The sequence below is a fragment of the Manacus candei genome, unplaced genomic scaffold, assembly GCF_025592945.1.
Source record: "Manacus candei isolate 608988 ecotype Guabito, Panama unplaced genomic scaffold, ASM2559294v1 h1tg000028l, whole genome shotgun sequence".
NCBI lineage: Eukaryota > Metazoa > Chordata > Aves > Passeriformes > Pipridae > Manacus > Manacus candei.
The window spans coordinates 42962484-42980729 of NW_026138076.1; the positions used below are offsets into that span (position 1 = coordinate 42962484).

At 38.0% G+C, this 18246-nt stretch overlaps 1 protein-coding gene across 9 annotated transcripts in view; it reads left to right on the top strand.

Annotated features, from left to right (window-relative positions):
• Positions 1–18246, top strand: part of TTC29 (tetratricopeptide repeat domain 29) — a 380444-nt gene that overhangs the window by 252983 nt on the left and 109215 nt on the right. For 2 of the 9 annotated variants that reach the window (XM_051790953.1, XM_051790955.1), the window contains exons 5-6: positions 4735–4831; positions 8576–8659. In XM_051790953.1, coding sequence (XP_051646913.1) covers positions 4740–4831; positions 8576–8659 — 176 coding nt within the window. In that variant the 5' untranslated portion in view covers positions 4735–4739. Of the gene's footprint in view, positions 1–99; positions 1637–1674; positions 2084–2797; positions 2855–4734; positions 4832–8575; positions 8660–18246 lie in introns of those variants that run through there. The other 7 variants (XM_051790959.1, XM_051790951.1, XM_051790950.1 and 4 more) reach the window with 7 other exon arrangements.

The following is an 18246-nucleotide window of genomic DNA, read 5'->3' on the forward strand; positions in this document are numbered from 1 at the left end:
TGCCTTGTAAACTACTCTGGATTTTCAGCAAATGTATTCCTTAATTGTGGAATTATGGCTATGTGAGTATCTGCACTAACATCCTTAAACCGTTTCCAATTCTCATTCTCCCACTTCAGATTAAATTCTTTCTCCCAGTAGAAGTATCTTATAGTAGTATTCACCTTTATAAAATTAGCCCTTTCGAAGGATTAAGTATATATATTATTGGTTTGGACTTGATTCTGTTTGCACATTAAAAATGTGATCAAATCATTATCAGTTACACCTAAGCTATGGCTAATTTTTAGTTCTGTGATCAATTCCTTTTCATCTGACAAGATTAGGTCTAATCTAGAATTCCTCGGTGTTGGATGCAACACCTTTTGAGTCAGGAAAATGACATTTTAAATATTTTGAAATTCCAAGTACATTTTAACACTGGCAGCATGAGACCTTCAGCATATGTCACTCAGATTGAAATTCACTCGGTACAGCAGTGCTTTCCCTGTATGTTGTAGGTGGGTAAGGCATAGGTCATGCTGCTCTCTAGTGTGATTTGATATCAGCTAAGTACCCTGTCAGCTTCTGACTTATCCATTAGAACACTGACCCATAAACATTCAAGATCCTTTGCTTCCAATTGCCATCAACTCAGAAAAGGTAATGCCACTTTTGAAGTGCTTTCTGTCCACTTGATCCTTCCAAAATAGATAATAACAATTGATTTTGACATTTTTGTTTTCCAAACAGTTTTAGCAATAAAAACTAGGTCAAATCTGTGTTAAAAAGTGGTTCTTCTGTTGGTGTCAAGTTTCCAACATGAAAAGAGAAGTTACTGAAAAATCTCTGCTCTTTGTGTTCTCTTATAGTTTTGATTTGCACTTAGCAAAAGCTCGTTGGTTCCTTCTCAATATTTCCACCTCTGGCCAGCCCCTTGACTCCAAGGAGACCAGTCACTTAGAAGAACAGCTCCTTTTGGACATTTAATTAAGCAGCAGGCTCTCATCAACAGAAAGTGACAATGTTTTCCACAAACCAAACATCTTCAGGTCATGTCACTTACTCAGATATTCAGTCTAGTATTTCTTCTACTTGCTCTTTCCCCCTACTCAGAAGTCCTGAAGGATGTTGGAGAGGATCAGAGGTCCTGAAAGGACAGAGGGCAACAAAGATGATTAAAGAACTGGAGCATCTTTTTTACAAGGAGAGGCTGAAGGAGTTGGGCCTGTTCAGCCTTGAGAAGAGGCAACAGAGAGACCATCAATGCATATATGTATCTGAAGAGAGGCTGCCGAGAGGATGGATCCAGGGTCTTCTCCGTGGTGCCAAACAATAGGATGAGAGGCAACGGGCAGAAACTGATGCACAGGAAGTTCCACCTGAATATGAGGAAGAACTTCTTTACTGTGTGGGTGACCAAGAACTGGAACAGATTGCCCAGAGACATTGTGGAGTCTCCCTCACTGGAGATACTCGTGAACCATCTGGACACAATCCTGTGCCATGTGCTCTGGGAGGACCCTGCTGGAGCAGGGAGCTTGGACCAGATTGACCCACTGCGATCCCTTCCAGCCCGACCCATTCTGTGAAAGAAGAAAGCCTGCTGTCTGCAGGTGTCCATGTGTCATCTATGACACTGCCCACACTTCCTTAGGTATCAGTACAATATTGGCCTGGCTCTCTGCTTGCCAACTGCAGAAACTCGCTCAGCCTTGAGGGATGCTCCCTTTTGAGACAACTCATTCCAACTGAGCTCCCAGAAAGCACACCAAGCTCTCGAGCCGTGCCGATTTCTCCCAGCTCCCATATTTTCCTTGGGATAAAGCGTACTTCGGGGCTCCCGGTCCCACCGCCCCTGCCCTGAGGGGATCACCGGGCCGGTTCCTCCCTCCGGCCTCCCGGAGGCTCGGCCCCCAGCGCCGCCCTCCCCCCAGCGTCGCCATGGCGAGGCCGCGGCGTCCCGGGCCGCCCTGAGGCGCCGCGGGGAGCTCGTCCTGCCGCCGCGCCATGAGCCCAGGTCCGTTCCCCGGGGCACGCCGGCTAATGTGGTTTATATTTTATTTGTAAAGAGGCCGAGGCAGTGCCGGAGCCAAGGGTGAGGGTGTGTGTCGTACGGGGCCGGATCGCAGGGGAAGGGAGAAGCTGGAGCGTCCCCGGCGGAGGGCGGCTGCATTCCCGGAGCCAGACGGACGGGGCACGTTGGGGCCGTGGCCTCGTCCAGCTTACTAGGAACAAATAACATCCATCACGCTGGCTATAGGTTTCAAGAAAAAAATTTTTTAATCAATTTACTTTATTACTTTCAGTAATAAAGGACGCTCTGACGTCCTTTTATCTTGGAAGGTGCCCGCAAAGACGGCTGCGTGTAGCCACTCCTCGGCTGCTTCCAGCCCTGGGAAACCTTCGGCCTCCAGTCAGGTCTGAGCACGCCTCGGAAAAAAATGTGTGGGAAGGGCTGAGAGGTGTCCAACAGGTTTACTGAAAGGTGCCAGGAAAGGCACAGCTCCAGTCAGCTGGCGTTTTTCCTTCAGCTTCAGTACACCTTGGAGCGATTCCAGCCCGTGGGGAGATTCCCTCCATCATGTGGTTAAACAGAGCACTTCTTCAGGAACAAACTGCACTGCCTTGTCTTCCGTGAATTCCGTGGGTGTTTGATTAAGTAAATGAGATGTGGCTTGGGCTTTATAATAAAGGAGTAAGATGTAAAAGGGTTAGCAGTCAGCGACGAAAATCTACATGACTGTAGATTGTGTTGCTGATGCCTTCTGCCTTGTGTCTCTGGTTGTAATTTACCTGTAAGAATCACAGTTACCTTGGAAATTAGGGAAATGCACCCTCCATATCACTCTGAAAGCAACCTCCCACCTCTAAAGTAAGAGTTAAATTGGCGTTGTTATTGCGCAGGGTGTTTTTTTTCTTTCCCAAGCTTTGAGTTTGAAATAGGAGTCAGGGCAGTAGATTTCATCCTCGTGAGGCAGTAATGTAACTAAGTAAAATGTCTGCATTTGTGCCTGATGTTTGTGTGAGACCTGTGTGCTAGACAGTCCGTTTTCCCAGAGACTTGATTTCCGTGGGGTGGGAACCTGGAGCGCGTGAGCCAGCAAGGAGATGTTGTCTGCTCCAGCCAGGTGCCCTGGGGGTGCAGCCTGGAGCCTGTGACAGGCCAAAGAGTACAGCTCCCCATTAATAGCTTTTCATGGTTATAGTGGCTCTACCGGGGTCTCCTCTCAGCTGCTTCCCCCTGCCTTTCCTGCCCCATGGCTGCAGCCAGCCAGCCCCCCTGACTTGCTGGCTTCATCAGCTGCCATTAAGGCATGTATGTTTTCTTTTTCTCACTTAATACCTCAAAACAAAGAGGCTTGTAAAAAAGCTTTGCATCTTCTCTGGGCTTCATTATTGTTGTTCCAAAGTTTAATTACTATTTCTCACTGAATAGCATCTTCCCAAAAAGGGGTTTTCCTTTCTATATAGTTCCTGTACACAAACCTGTCATTTTCTGTAAGAAGTGTAATCTTTTTTAGTGATGAATGACCCATATGTTTTTATTCTATTGATTTTTTATTTTCCATGATGCACTTCTGTAAAATATTCTGTCTCTGATTGCAGATTAGATTATTTATAAATAATATTCTTTCTGTAACAAATGTTATCATTATACTAGGTCCAAAAAGAATGACTTAAGAGAAATATCCTATCCTGTCATCTTTTCAACCTATAATTGTCTTTGTTATTCAATTCTAAGTAACACAATTTAAAAAATTACTTCATTATAACTGCAGAAAAATACTGCATCAGTGAAATGGCTTTTGATCCCAGAAAGGCTAATATAAAATATCTGCTAGTCTGATGCTGATCATTCAGTAACAAATTGATTCATATCTAATAACTATTTCCCATAAAATAAGTTTTGTTTCACTAAATGTAGCAAATAGTTAAATTTTTCCCCCCCTTCTTATTATATTCTGTTTTTCCATCCCTATTAAAAGTTTGTGCCTTCAGGCCTACCAGCAGGGCATGCAATACCTACATTAAACCAAATTTAAAAGTAAGGGTGCTCCTGCTGCTAACGTCCTCAGATCACAGACATGCAAAATGAAGGAACTGGCAGCTGAAACTTTAATGGTAGGAAGTGTAGACTGAATACTTGGGGAAAAAATACAGTAGCTCCATATGACAAAAAAGTCCTATTAGCATTTATGTACTTCAAGATGACAAGCTAGACGATTCTACATAACTGTGGGGCTTTGGGCTTTTGTTTTAAGTAAAATCCTGTGTTGTAAGTATAGCATTGCTTACATTCTTTCTTCAAAAGACTGTTACTCTTATGATTATGTAGTATTTTGAACATTAATACAGTGCCTGTCGTTGCATTGCACACTGTATGTTCCATCATTTGCTCACCTTGTGTATTAATCTGAAATATTGTTAATACTTGGACCTAGATAGCTTGAGGAAGCACAGGGAATCCCATGCAAGTATGGTTCCTGAATCAGCTGTCCCTGTGCAAATCAAAAGCACCTCAGTGAAGGAGAGAAAACCATTGAAAGTTAGATCATGACCATTCCTATCTGTTGTATCCTACTGAAGCAACGCTGAGGAGATTTGTGTGGAACTGGAGGTGTGTTTGACATGTAGTCCACTGGAAATAAAACAGTGGACCGGGAAGCAGCACGAGAAGGATGAGAAACTGCATTGCTTGTCTGCCTTGAAGACGTTGTTTCAACTAATGTTGGTTTTGTTTGTTTGTTTCAGTTAAAATGAATGTGTTGCCTCAAGCGATCCTACAAAGCCCAGGGGAGCATCCCCGGTTCGTAAAGCAGCCTGTTTGCCCCCCATTAGACTTTGCAAGGTATGTACCTCTTTTCTTTCAAAGCAGCATTTTCACTGTGAATAGCTTCAATCAGCTGTGCCGAGGTGACGAATTCTGTTTGCTTTTCTGCAATATTTAAAACTACAAAAATCAGAGGCAAGGAAATTCTCTCTTAGGAAAGTTTCAGAATTAAAAAAAAAAAAAATATAAAAATAAAAAACGTGTTCTGTTTAAGGTAGGTATTTCGTCCTAATTCTTCAAAAGCCCTTTAAAAGCCACAGAAAGTTATTTTCATTTAGCACTGATACAAATGTAGGTCATTAAAAATGTACTTATTTCAATGAAAAACCCCAAGATTCTTTTGTTTCATTCGTGTACAGTTTTGCATCTCTCAAAATATAATTAATAAGGCTGGCTTGAAAAACGTTATACTGTGCTTAATAGCTGAGAGAATTAGCAGCAGTGGCATAATACAGTCCATCTTCTTCTTGCACATTCCTGTGTGTCTTCCTGTTCCATTGCACTCATTTCCCCTTTTTTGTCCCCCTCAGTGAGTACTGGTCTCTCAGTTTCTCCTCTGCTCTTTTTCCTGGAATTGCCTCCATTTCAGAAAGAATTATGGTTATTTTCTCCTTCCTCTTTTTTTTTTCCTTTTTTTTTTTCCCCCTGATCCTAGCATTCCCCTTAGCCTTTGGCTAAAAGTTCTGGGACATCTCAGATAAAGCAGCTGCATGTCCATGTCTAAAAGCAGTAAGGATCCATAAACATCCTATCCTTGTGCCCAGTCTTTCCGAGGGGCTCAAACTGAGACGTGTCCTCTCACTCACTGATAGAGTAAGGACATGTCTTACTGTTTATTTTTTTTTTAAATCTTTTATGGCTGGAGCTGTGTTCTACAGCCATCACTTCTTCCAGTAACTGCAGTGCTGGAGAACTCATTCCAGAGGGAGGCAGGAGGCTTGTTCAAGGAGATCCTTCTGTGGGAATCCTACTGAGGTTGTGCCTGTTTGCATAAAAGAAATGTCTGATTCTGTAATGGCCTAGACCATGCTGTAGGTGCCTAGTGATGAGAACAAGACAAGCTCTGTAAGTTTGTTTTGTAAGAGATTTTGAGGAAGCTGGAGTCTGAGTTAACAGCATAGGCAGTGGGGATAGAAAATTGTGTGAGAATTAGTTTGGTCCTTTATGCGACTCCGTTCCGTTATTTGATTAAAAAACAGATGTATTTATCATTAAATTTAATTTTAGAAAAAACACCGGTATCTATCTTTTTCCTGTGGAGACTGATAACAGAAACAGTTATAGGAAGACATGGTGAAAATGTTAATTCTGGGATAGGTGCCCGCTGGATTAAAATATATTTGTCTTTATAAGTGAGTGATTTAAAATTAAATAGGAGCAAATTTACAGGTGAAGTGGACTTTTTAAATGCACTATTTATGAAATATAGTGAGTCATTATGGAAACACTGGAGAACTAAGGCTAAAACAGCTTGGAAAAAGCAAGTGACAACCTGTGGAAGAAAAGAAAGAATGCCTTTTAGCCAGTGGTATCCTCACCTCAATTCTCTGTGAAAAAACAATGTCCATTCCAATTCACAGTCTGAATTCTTCACATAAATTAATTGTATTGGTTTTAATTCTCATTGCATATAACAAGCCATTTTAAATAATGATGGAATTTTCTAGTGTGTTTTTTCTTATGTATCATCTGCCTGCCTTTTCTGTGTTATTGTTACATTAACATCACTGATAATAACAGCCAGGATGAGATAAGTATTTATTAATTTCAGTAAGTTCAATTCTTTATGATGGGTGACCGTGTTTGTAGTTGCATCAATCCAAAACAGGTTCTTGCAGAACTGATGTAAACAGTAATTAGGTTGCAAGTTTTTGCTTATGGTTTTTTCCCCTTGGCTGTAGTTGTCTTTCAGCTTGAGGGCGTAACCAATAAGAAGTCAGAAATTTATACCTTGGCTATAAGGCAGGTGACATTTTAAATTGTATATGCTTCTGAGGGCTTTTCCCATGAATTTTTTTAGTTAAAATACCTTTGTGAAGACAATGTCAAGGCAGCAGGCTTTCCTTTGTTCCAGTTTGAGGTGGTTTTTAACTGTGGTGCAGATAAATTTGCACCAAGGTGATAGTGATGCTTAGAAATTGCCTCTTGTAGTTGACTGTTTCAGTTTGGGGGTTTGGACTTCCACCCCACCAAATATCTGATGTGTTCTCTCCCGTGCTACTGATGTGAAGAAATCTCATTTTTGCAACCTTAAAGTACAAAGGTCACCCAGGGCTTTTATTGTGTTGATATTTCATATTTATTTGCCCAGAAATATTGGTTTTCAATTTTTCAGTTACCTCATACAAACTTATAGTATCTTGAAATATATTTTACATCCGTTTAAAATAAACAATAATTACCTTATCTTCATGATCCAAACATTACATATCTCTCTAAATCGTGGCTATTTTGGTGTTAAAATTTTGATACTGCTTATGTTTTTGGTATTGATGATAACTGAATTTTTATGGCAATATCCCTAAGGTGTACATGTAGCAAGATGAGCAGAGCTCATCTGGACTGTGTTATGTGCAGCCTGGAAGCACAAGCCTCTGCTGGTGCCTCTCAGCAGTAGCAAATTCTGGAACAGATTTAAATGAACTGTTTGTGACGGAAGTTTTCACTGTTACATTGTTTTAAATACAGATATGTCAAAATATCTCTGCTTTGCTTAGCTATTTTGTTTTCATTTAAATGAACTTCATGAGGTGTCTTTGGTATTCTCAGAGCAATAAGAAGTGTGATGCTTATATTAGCTAACATTATGAAAAGAATTTACTCTCATCACTGTAATGAAAGACAGCAGTGTAAATACAGACAAGGAAAGAGGAAAGTAATAGATTTATGTGGAACACTAATGTTGAATTTCTTTTATCTCTGAGTGATTAACCAGACAATCTTCATGCTCTTTTACAGAAGAATAAAAATAAATTCACATTGCTTTTATAAATATAATATCCTCTACAGTCAGGATTTCTGATTCTATTTAAATACACTTTATGGTCAGTAAGTGCATATTATCCTTTGAAGGCATCTCTTGTGTGTCTGAGTGGAGATGCAAAGTGATGATGGCTGAAGTGAAAGGGGAAACGATGCACAGTTCAAATATTCAAATTAGATCCATGCATCCTGAAATTTGCTCTTTATTTTAATGCCTTTTGGATCACCCCCTTAGTGGACCACCTTTTGCAATATGCTGCTCAAACTGTGGAAAGTCAAGAGCAGTATTAAAAGATTGCATTGCACCAAGGAAAACATTTTGAATTGGATTTGGGAATTTTTTTGTTGATTTGTTTTCTTTTTTTTTTTTTAATTTTGAAAAAGTTAAATATGAAATAGATTGGACCACCCTGGTCCATACTGATAATGCAAAAATGTAATGCTTCTGGTTTTAGGAAGCAGTTTAAATATGGATAGCTTAATCAATTTTTATTGATTTAGCTAATACACAGTTTCTTCTAGTTCAGACTGAAATATCAGATAACCAGATCCTTTAAAGCTAATACCATCTCTGTTTTCTTTTAGAAATAAAGATTTGAAATAGCTACAGACCAAAAAATTAAAAAGATATTTGTATGTGTTTATAGAATGTCTGATATATTACTTTGTCAATATTTCAGTATTTAGCTCTACTTGGCAATGATAATATATTATACATGCTGCAGGAGTCTATGTTAGCACCTTACAGTGTTTCTTTTAATTTTTTTCCTTTAAATTTAGGATTCATTTGATCAAAGACAAAGATGGCATAGATGATTATTTGGCGAAGAATATCAAAGGGTTGTCAAAACAAGAAGCTGCAGCGTAAGTTGGCTTTTTCGAGGCATTTTAACATCCATAAGTTTATTGTTTCCTTTGTTTCTAGTCATCATAATCATTTAAATTTAAAGTTCCCTAGGCCCTACCCTTTTTAGTTGAACTTGGCATTTAAAAAATTGAAGTTGGTATTAAATAATGATGGTTCATTTCTCCTGATGTTAAATATATCAAAGCGTTTAAATATCTCCTTGGGTTTACTAATTTGGGTATTTACCAATTATATCACATTTGTAACATTATTGTTAAGATTATGTCAGTAATTATATTTAAACTTGTGCTGCCTTTTTGTTTTGTCTTCTACTTTTTTTCTGAGCCTTTGTGAAATATCTCCTTTGGGGTGGAAGCTGAGTATAGCAACATACACGTTCTTGTCATTTTGAACTACTATTTAGCCAAGCCCAAGTGCTGACTTCTGTGGTGAAGCATTTAATACCCCATTAGTTATTTAAAAAACCAGTGAATGAAAGAAATCTAGATAACTTTTGATATCTTTCAGCTGAGGTATTTACATTTAGAAGTTACGAGAGACCGTGACTGAGTTATTCTTCTGCAGTCTTTTAACAGATCTGGGGTTCAGCACCATCAAAATTAATGAAAGAATTCTAAAAAATCTGGATTGCTGGTTGCTTAAGTGAGCTGATTTATTTATTCCAATATTTAAATAATAAAAGGATGCATATACAAGGGCTCTAGGCACCTTAACAATTAATATTGCAAGATCACCCTTGCTGCATAAAAACTTTCTATCAATCAGACAGAAATTCAACCAGCTAGTTTCTTGCAAAACATGCTTCTTTTCTACTTCCTAGCCTAGGAATGTGCCTGCAAGCCTTTCCTAGGAACTTTCAAACTAAAATCTAGAAAATTACCAAATTTGAGTTTAGAGGTCATAACTTCAGTGGTGTCCTAAAATCATAGCATACGACACTAAGCCAGCAGACACCCTTTCCTTCTTTTGGGATACATGTCCAATTCACTTTTCTTTTTACAATGTCAACATGATGAAGCTAATAAGTGTTCTGACAGTGAGTACAAAGATTGTAATGTATCTGGTTTGATGGACAGCAAGCTCATACTCCACTTCTTTTATTTTTGAGCTCAGACTAGGTTCAAAGACGGTAGCCTAAAGACTAGTTCAATGATGGGGTTGGGCAGGAACTTGTCAATACATCATCCTAGTGTGTGCAAAGTTCAGTTTGTTCCTTAGTTGCTGTAGGAGAGACTGTTCTCACGGTCACAGTCTGTGGGAGAGAGCAGCCCCACAGTGTCAGGGAAGTGCATAAGGTGAGGCAGTGGGAAGTGCTGCATTGCTGCTCTGGCAGGGCAGGTGATGGATTTGGGACAGTTACCTTTGATCAGTCATGCTAATGGTGCTGGGTGTCAGAGCTGGTGTAAATACTCCCTGCTTAAAGGGGAGAAAACAAAGATTGCTCAGGTGACTACTCAGTTCTGTAAGGAACAGCTCCTTCCTGAGCAAATACTTTGTTGACAGAGGTCCCGGCCCCTGAATTAAAGGTGGTGTAGTTGCTCTGTGAGGAGGGAAGAAGTGTCAGACCTCAAGGAGCAAGCTGAGAACTGGGTACACTCATTGTCACCCTAGTCCCACAGCAGCTCTGCAGGGCTGCTCTGCTCAGTACTCTGCAGCAATTGTCTCAGGCTGACTTGCCTTCCCAGGGAGCTGTCTCAGTCTTCAACCCCAGTGGGCTTCTACACACCGTGCAAGGGACAGGAGTGTTCCCTCTGTGGTGATTACACAGGAAGTCACTGCTGGTTTAGGAAGGCCTTGGGGCTTCAAAGTGCATTTTGCAGCTCTGATTTGATCAGGTCAGCCTCTTACTGCCATTAAAAAACCCAAATGAACAAAAAAACCAACACAAAAGGTCCTATATGGTTTTTCTTTTTATATCCAAACCCTGAGTCTGGAGGTCGTGGAAGAGGAAACCAGGAAGGACATCCACAATGCAGTGAGAATTTTATCATCTGTTCTGCAATGCCTACACAAAGTGGGGTGTTCCCTTACAGTTTTGTAATATGCTGTTTTTCAAAGTTATCAAAGTTATCAAAACCTCTTAGAAGATTAAACTGAAATATCATATGTATTCTGGTTTATTTCTATGGAGATTTTTAAAGTACCTCTTCTAAAAGGTTATGTTCATGTTCTGTATATTTAATTCTTCTTGAAAGTTTAGCTTTTGATAATAGGACAGCAGTGATGTAAATGATCTTACTGAAATCAGTGTAAAGTCTAGTATGTATGTCTCAGCAGACAATGGATGTTTTCATTTTAAAAATTATGAGAGATGGCTTATGATATGCTGTGTAGGGTTTTTTTTTTTATTGTGTCCATTCCAGAAGTAGATTATTGCACTTCTTTACAAAAGGACTGGATTTTCTTCTTTTGCCACCTATATTTTTGTTAACTTAATATGTCAGTGATTATTTTGTCAAGACAAGTTCTTGGAACCATACTCCTGCTTAATATTATACACCCTTTTTTTTATATGTATGTTAGGCAGAAAACAAATTTATTATCTTCTAAGTTAAGGAATGTCTGGGTAGTATCACGTTTATGGAAACAAGCCACATTCTTTAAAGCCCTTCCCTAAAAATTGTACCCTTCATAATATTCTTTAAAATGAAGATAAACTAGTTTCTTCATAGTTAAAGGGAAAAAAGGTTGCAGTTATTCTTGTATTGTACAGTATTTGTTCCAAACTTCATCAAAAGAGAAGAATTCCATTAAGTGTGCTCACGATATAACCTCTTTTTTTTTCCTGTGGAAAAAATGTGGAGTTGTTTTTCAGGGGTTTTTTTGTTTGTAATAATTTTTTTATCCCAGGTTGATATGACAGAAGTGGGAGAAAAAAAATAGTGCTTAAGAAAGATATTACTTTAATGATATTAAAACAGGATATTGCTTTGCTTTTTCATTGATTTTGCTTTGCTTCCTTCTCAAAGAGCTTAACTTGAAACAAGAAGCGAATGTGGTGCAAGAAGGTGGAAATGGAAAAAAAGTAAAGTTTCTTGTTAATGCAGAATGTGAGTGCTTTCTTGCCACAGAACTGGGCTTCTGTAAGCTTCTGAGGAGGTTGGCTGACTCCACTGGCCTTTAGTGTGCTCTCCCTGATACCTTCTGTTCTTAGTCTTGACTCACCTTGGCTCAAAATCGGATTGCAGTAAAAATTAAAAATATTCCTTATGACCGAACTAAGAGTCAAAAAGTTCACAGTGAACTGTGAAGTAAAGCATTTTTCATCAAGAGATTGATTCCAGAGTTCAGTCTTCAAATGAGTTTGGAGCCTAGAATGGGCCAGAATTTGATGTTGTCGTTGCTGCTTCCTGATCTTTTTGTCAGGGTAAGAAAGATCAAGTAACAGTTCTCTTTTCTTCATCCAAATGAAAATTGTCCAAAGATGACCATATCATTAAAAAAGAATTAAAGACTAGAAAGAGAGACTTTGAAATCTATTTAACGAGAGGAACAGCTTTGCTTAGCAGTAACAAAAACATATTGCCTTAGTGATGTTACTAGGTGTATTCTCAATACGTTTGAATTGGATGATTGAGTTGTACTGTCCTCAAAACTCTGGTAGTCAGATGGCATCTGATTTATTTTACAGAGACAGTAAAGACTGACCTAGATATGCAGAAAATTTGTCTTTGTGTTTTCTGTCTCGTGAGTTGTGGATTGGTGTGTTATGGAAAGCTTGCCTTGGTAAATTTGTGTCAGTAAAGACACATGCCGAGATGACGTTATTCAGGCAGGAGACAAGATTATCTTACACTCATTCTGTCAGATGTTTTTGAGATGTAGTGAGTTGTCCTGCTTAGAATTGTCCAGTGGCTGGTCCACTTCAAGATTAGCTGGAACAGAAAAAGGCAAGTGGGCTGTGACCCCCAGAGCAGCTGTCAGCCATCTCTGCTAATACGGGAATGTCGATCATTAAACTACTTTCCAAATTGTATAGTGCTAAATGGAACATGACATTTTTGCTCTAGCAGTGATGATTGATGAATATAATAGCAATGCCTTGCTTTCATAAACTTTTTGTCCCTCCCTGCAGAAGAGCAAAGGCATTTTCACCTAAGTTTAACTGATCCAGAGGACTAGGTCAATCACCCCATATTATAAATGGAGATAATTAAGATGAAGTAATGCAATTAGTGGAGCTCCATCTTTTAAGATTCAGAAAACTGTTTTAGAATAAGATAAATGTAACTTTTGAAGCACCTATTTTTCTCCATTGCTTATAGAGAGAGCTCAGGGTGACCAGCTCAGATGTAGACATGTACATTTACCACTGAATCCCACAGTGGAGAACTATAGAATTTTGAAAGCTTTAAAAAGGATGGGCTAGAAGTCTTAGAGTTGCATTCTCTTATTCTTGAGGGAGCAGTTCTGCAGGAAGCTGTCGAGTCCAGAACAGAAGTGACCTGGCAACCATTTTAAATCTTCTCTTGGTGCCACCTGATGAAAGATTATGTTTTCATTTCCCAGTCAGAGGATTAAAAGGGGCAAATTATTTAGTACCCTCCCCACTGCCCAAGTTTCTGCTGTTTTGAGGGTCAGTATGTGGGGAAATCTTTGAGGGATTAAGTGTTAGATAAGTTCATGGAAATAAATTATTTAATTCCTACATCCTTACACAGTCGACCTCTGCATATGTCCTCCAAGGCTAAAGAGGGAGAAAGTTCCTCAGCTGTTTAGAGGCCAGAACGCTCTGTAGAGTCCACTGAAGGAGAAGAATGGGGTTTGGAGAGGAGAAGACCTAGACTGAAGGGTGTTTTATTCTGTATTTTCATCATAGCCATGATGGACTAGTAAGCCTTACTATTAGACTGGGCTTCTTCTGATGTTGTCCTGTGTTTATAAGGTATTTAAATCATGAGAGTTTCAGTGCTCAGATTTATTTGCTTCTCTGTTTGTTCATATTCTAGTCTTTTGCATTGACGGACCAGTTCTTTAAGGAAGCAGAACCCAAATAAGCTGATTGTGGATTGGATAAATCCATACTTTTTAGTAGCTGTCACCCCTATCAAATAAATTAGTGAGGTGACTTCTTAGGTGATCTGTGAAGTCTTTTATTCAAAAAAATCGATTGGGACCTTTTTTCATTGACATCATATTGCCATGTTTTCTTTTTCCCAACCTGAAATCTTTACTGGTGCTTCCCAATTTGAACATGCTTAATTTAGGCTTGGGACTTTTGTGTTGTAAGGTGGATCTGACCATTCCTGTGTTATTAAGTGAGGCTCTCGAGGGATGGGGAAGGGGCTCTGCCAAGAATAAGAGTTAGGAAAAATATCTTATTGGTATGGAATTAAGGTAAGGAAGGAAGAGGGGCAGCTGCTGTTGCTAAAAAGCTTGCAAAAGGCAATTTCAGGCACAGACAGATAATGTGTAGGTGCAGATTCTGCTTTTCCTTTGTATTTCAGTTCTCAGTTGCATGGTAATTGGTTCTAGTGATGCACTGATCTGAGCTGCTTCCATTTCTTCTGTGTATAACACTATGAAGACAGAGGGAGAGAGGAGAGCTCAAGGCAGCTAAAGAAGGATGTAGCAGCAAACAGAGAAAGAAATAAACTTCCTTCCCTTTCATGTTCAGGTCTTAGCAAGATTTTGCTCTTCTTCCTACTGTCAACCTTTGGATAGGACCTGTAAGCACCTTGTGACCCTCTCTGTTCATATTACTCTGGTTGAGAAATGGTGGAATGATGTGTCAACTCGTTTACATTGTATGGGGATATTTCTTCACTTTTAGATACTAAAAACTATGGAAAAGAGTAAATCAGAATAAAAGAAATGTATCCTTTCATAGTAAAAGAAATTTTAAATTAAGGCACTCTATCCCAAACTCCCTGCTGGTTGTGGAAAGGGAGATGGCACAAGTCACTTAGTGAGCTAGATGATAAATTTTAAATTTCTTTCACAATATTATTTAAATATGTATTTTTTTCTGTCTGAATAATTCCTAACAATCTTGCTTGCCATGACCAGGATTCAATGTTTATTAAACAACTTTCAAAAAGAGATTTTAGCACTTAGAGGCACACATCCTTTTTGGTCAGATGAATGATCTCTGTAAATTTTGGGCCTGATAAGCATATTATTTACTGTAATTAGGCAGTGATCTAAAGAACAGAACTGTGTAGGAAGCAAATGATTCGCCTTTCCTAGAGAAACTTCTCTGTGCATTTGTGTAATGTGAAAGGTTTTTCTTGAAAAGGTTAAAAAAAGTTCTAATCAACTTCTGTACATTATGTAGAACTTCATTTTCTAAACTCTGCAAAAGAAAGTTTCATATTTAATGGGAAATCATGAATTATTCCATTTATTATCTACTTCCTCCTTTCAAAGACATGATCTGGATAAAAGGCGGGGTGAATAATTTCAAAAAATACAATACATTTTTAATGGGAAGGTGCAAACTACAGATTCTCATGACTATTAGCAAGTATAGAGGAAACAGAATTTTACTTGCAAAAACTCATCAAACTCTTGCAAAGATAAAATACATGACATACTTTAATAAAGAAGAACACAGCCAGCTGAAGTTTTTCTTTTTTTTATGTAACTTGTTGTTTTTACTAAGTTTGGTCTTATGGTTTTCTAGTGCTTTCATTTCTCAATAGTTCAACAATATTTAGTACTGAAGATAATATACCAGCAATACACAACTGACTTCTATTTTTAAAACACTCCATAAAGGTGAAGCATCTCTAACACACAAAAAGAGTCTGAAATAAAGACGGTCTAATCTTCCTTAGTACAATCAAGACTTCCTAATAATTTTCACAGTGAAAATTATTCTGCCTTCTGCATTGTGTAAAATCCTCGCTTTTCCTTTCCTCTTAATCTCCATGTGGTCTGTTTATCCTTAGACTCCTGAGTAAGTTCAGCTGGGGACTTGGATGAGAGATATCCTAAACAAAAGCAAAAATACTGTGGGAATTGTTCACAGCAATGCTGTAATAATGCATAGCCTTGTATAGAGTTTTATGATAATTCGTAACATCAGCTTGAGAAGATACAGAAAGTAAATAATTATCATTATCTGTTTTGCACACTGTGAAAGAAACTTGCAGAAAAATTTAGCAACTTCTTTTATATTGTGCAAGTCAAACAGAAAGGGTTCCAAACTCACGTTTCTAGCTCTCAGCCCACTAGGTCAGCTCTGAAATAAAAGAGGAAAGTTGAAAATACTTCATTTTGATAAATAATAGTCCATAAAATATGCTTGGAATTACTTTTTCTTAAGGAACATTATTAATTTAGAAAGAAAAGCAGAAATATTAATGAAGATAATGGGGTTTTTTCCGATTATGCTTGAAATAATCACAGGTGTGTGTGCTTTTGTATGATGAACATTTTTATAAGGGTAGCACTTTCATCTTTATTTTTAGTATTTTCTTTGCATTTATGTTTAGGGACAGAATGTTCCAAAAGTTCACCGCTAAATTTATATTTCCATTTTCTGGGTTAATGAGGATTCTTAATTGTTACAGTACTTACATCCATTTTAAAATACTTTTTTTCTGTGTCATCCTTTGATGTTTATAATTGATTAATTTTTCATTTTATGTAGCTTTGAACAAAAGGAAGTGAGTTCAATATATGTGTTCTTTGCGGGCTCCTACTGACAGGTTATGCATCCCCCTTTGATTGCATGATTTAGGTTAAAGTGTGGTTTGACAACAGTCAGTGACTGTGAGGCAGTAGATAAAAAATACTACATTGCTTATGCTGAAAGTTATTGTACCTGCATATATGGTATAAAATACCTCCTTTTTATATACACTTTGTTTTCGTCCTTCTAATAATAGTTGTGGATACATAGCTCTATAAAGCTTTTCCTATTTAAAAAATCTGAGTTGTTACAAAAGTCTGTTTCAAGTGATGTTTCTCCCCTCTCATGATGTGTACAAATTTTCATGCAATATTTTATATTTGTAATTTAAATAGGAAATTAAAAAGCATGCACCCCATCCCAATATAATTTAATTCTCAGCCTTAGCAGTAAAAAATTCTAAAGTGTAAGCTAACAGTCTATTACTACTTAATGGCATTTACTGTACTGTCATATCTTTTTTTAATGACATTACTATAGTCTACAATTTAACATATTACCATCCAGTAAATATTTCATTAAAAGAAAAGTATTTAAACGGACGGTCTTTAAACTGGGATTGAAGAGGCTGTGCCCTGATGCAGCTCAACAGCCTTGTGTCAGTAGCAGTACGTGGTGAAAATGTGCTGAGTGCCTTGACCATCTGAGGGCTTGACTTCCCAAAGTGCTTCTGCAGATAAATTTTCCCCCAGAGCTGAGACACTCACATGACTCAGGTGTATTTTTCAGTGAGCTGTGGCCCTGCTTCTGGTGGATTGCAGCCCGCAGACACGGCAGTGTAGCCCTCAGCAGTGTGAGGACGTGGTTTACACCACTGTGACCTGGGGCACTGAAAGCAGTGGGCAAATCTTCAGCTTCCATATTTGCCAAGTATTTGCTCAAGTGCTTTCTGTGTTCAACAGTTCCCTGCAGAAATTTTAACTAGATTTTAGATGTGGGTCACCAACGGTGTTCCCGAACTGCTCTTGTTTTTTGGCTGTCCAGCTAAAATTAAATAATAATTCCTCTTTCAGTTCTTAGGCAGAGAAGCCTGAATTTGTGAACTCTTACAGCATGTTTGGCTTTTTTTGTGTTTTGTATAGTATATTTGATTTTACTTAATGCATATATTTTTCAAATTTTAGTGAGGAAATTCTGGCGGCCCCCTGTTTATGGTTTGTTTGTTTGCATATAGGTTAAGCAAAAAGTAGCAAAATGTTCACATACTTTATGTAATTTTAATTTACTTGTAGATTTATAGACAGGAAATGTGGGTAAAGTAAAATAAATTTGTTTAAAAGAACTTAAGCAAAAATATCTTGATGATTTTTTCATAATTTTGTGATGCTTATCTAAGGCATTTATATCAAGTCATTGACTTGCCAACTGCAGAAGGAAATCCCAAGTGGATGAAACCTATTTGAATACAGTTTTTAAATATTATAATAATTGGTAGAGTAATTATTTTACACTGAAAGTACACTTTAATATTTTATATACTACCGTTGTTTAATACATGCCATTTTGTGCTTTACAAAATGGGATTGCTACAGTACATTTGTATTGTAATCAGCAGCTGGAATTAACCAGAAGTACTAATTAAATCCTACAAAATCTTAATATCTGAAACCTGATATTAAATATATATCTATAAATCTGCCATCTGAAAATAGTAGATTTTTGGACTTATTTTGCATGCCTGTAATTGGCTACACCAGACAGGAGGCATGGAGAATTAAGCTCATGATAAATGATTCTGTTATGCTATACTGACTATTTTGATTATTTCTAGCACCAGTACCTGCCTCTTGGCCTCCTAATTTCTTTTTTTTTTTTCTTTTCCCTCTTTCAATGTAAAGGGTGGAATGCAAATAGCCTTATTATGCAGAATTTTAAGGTAATGTTGTATGGTGCTGTCCTGATCTCCCACCATTGCATAAGAGTCTCATAAAAGTATAATACCTT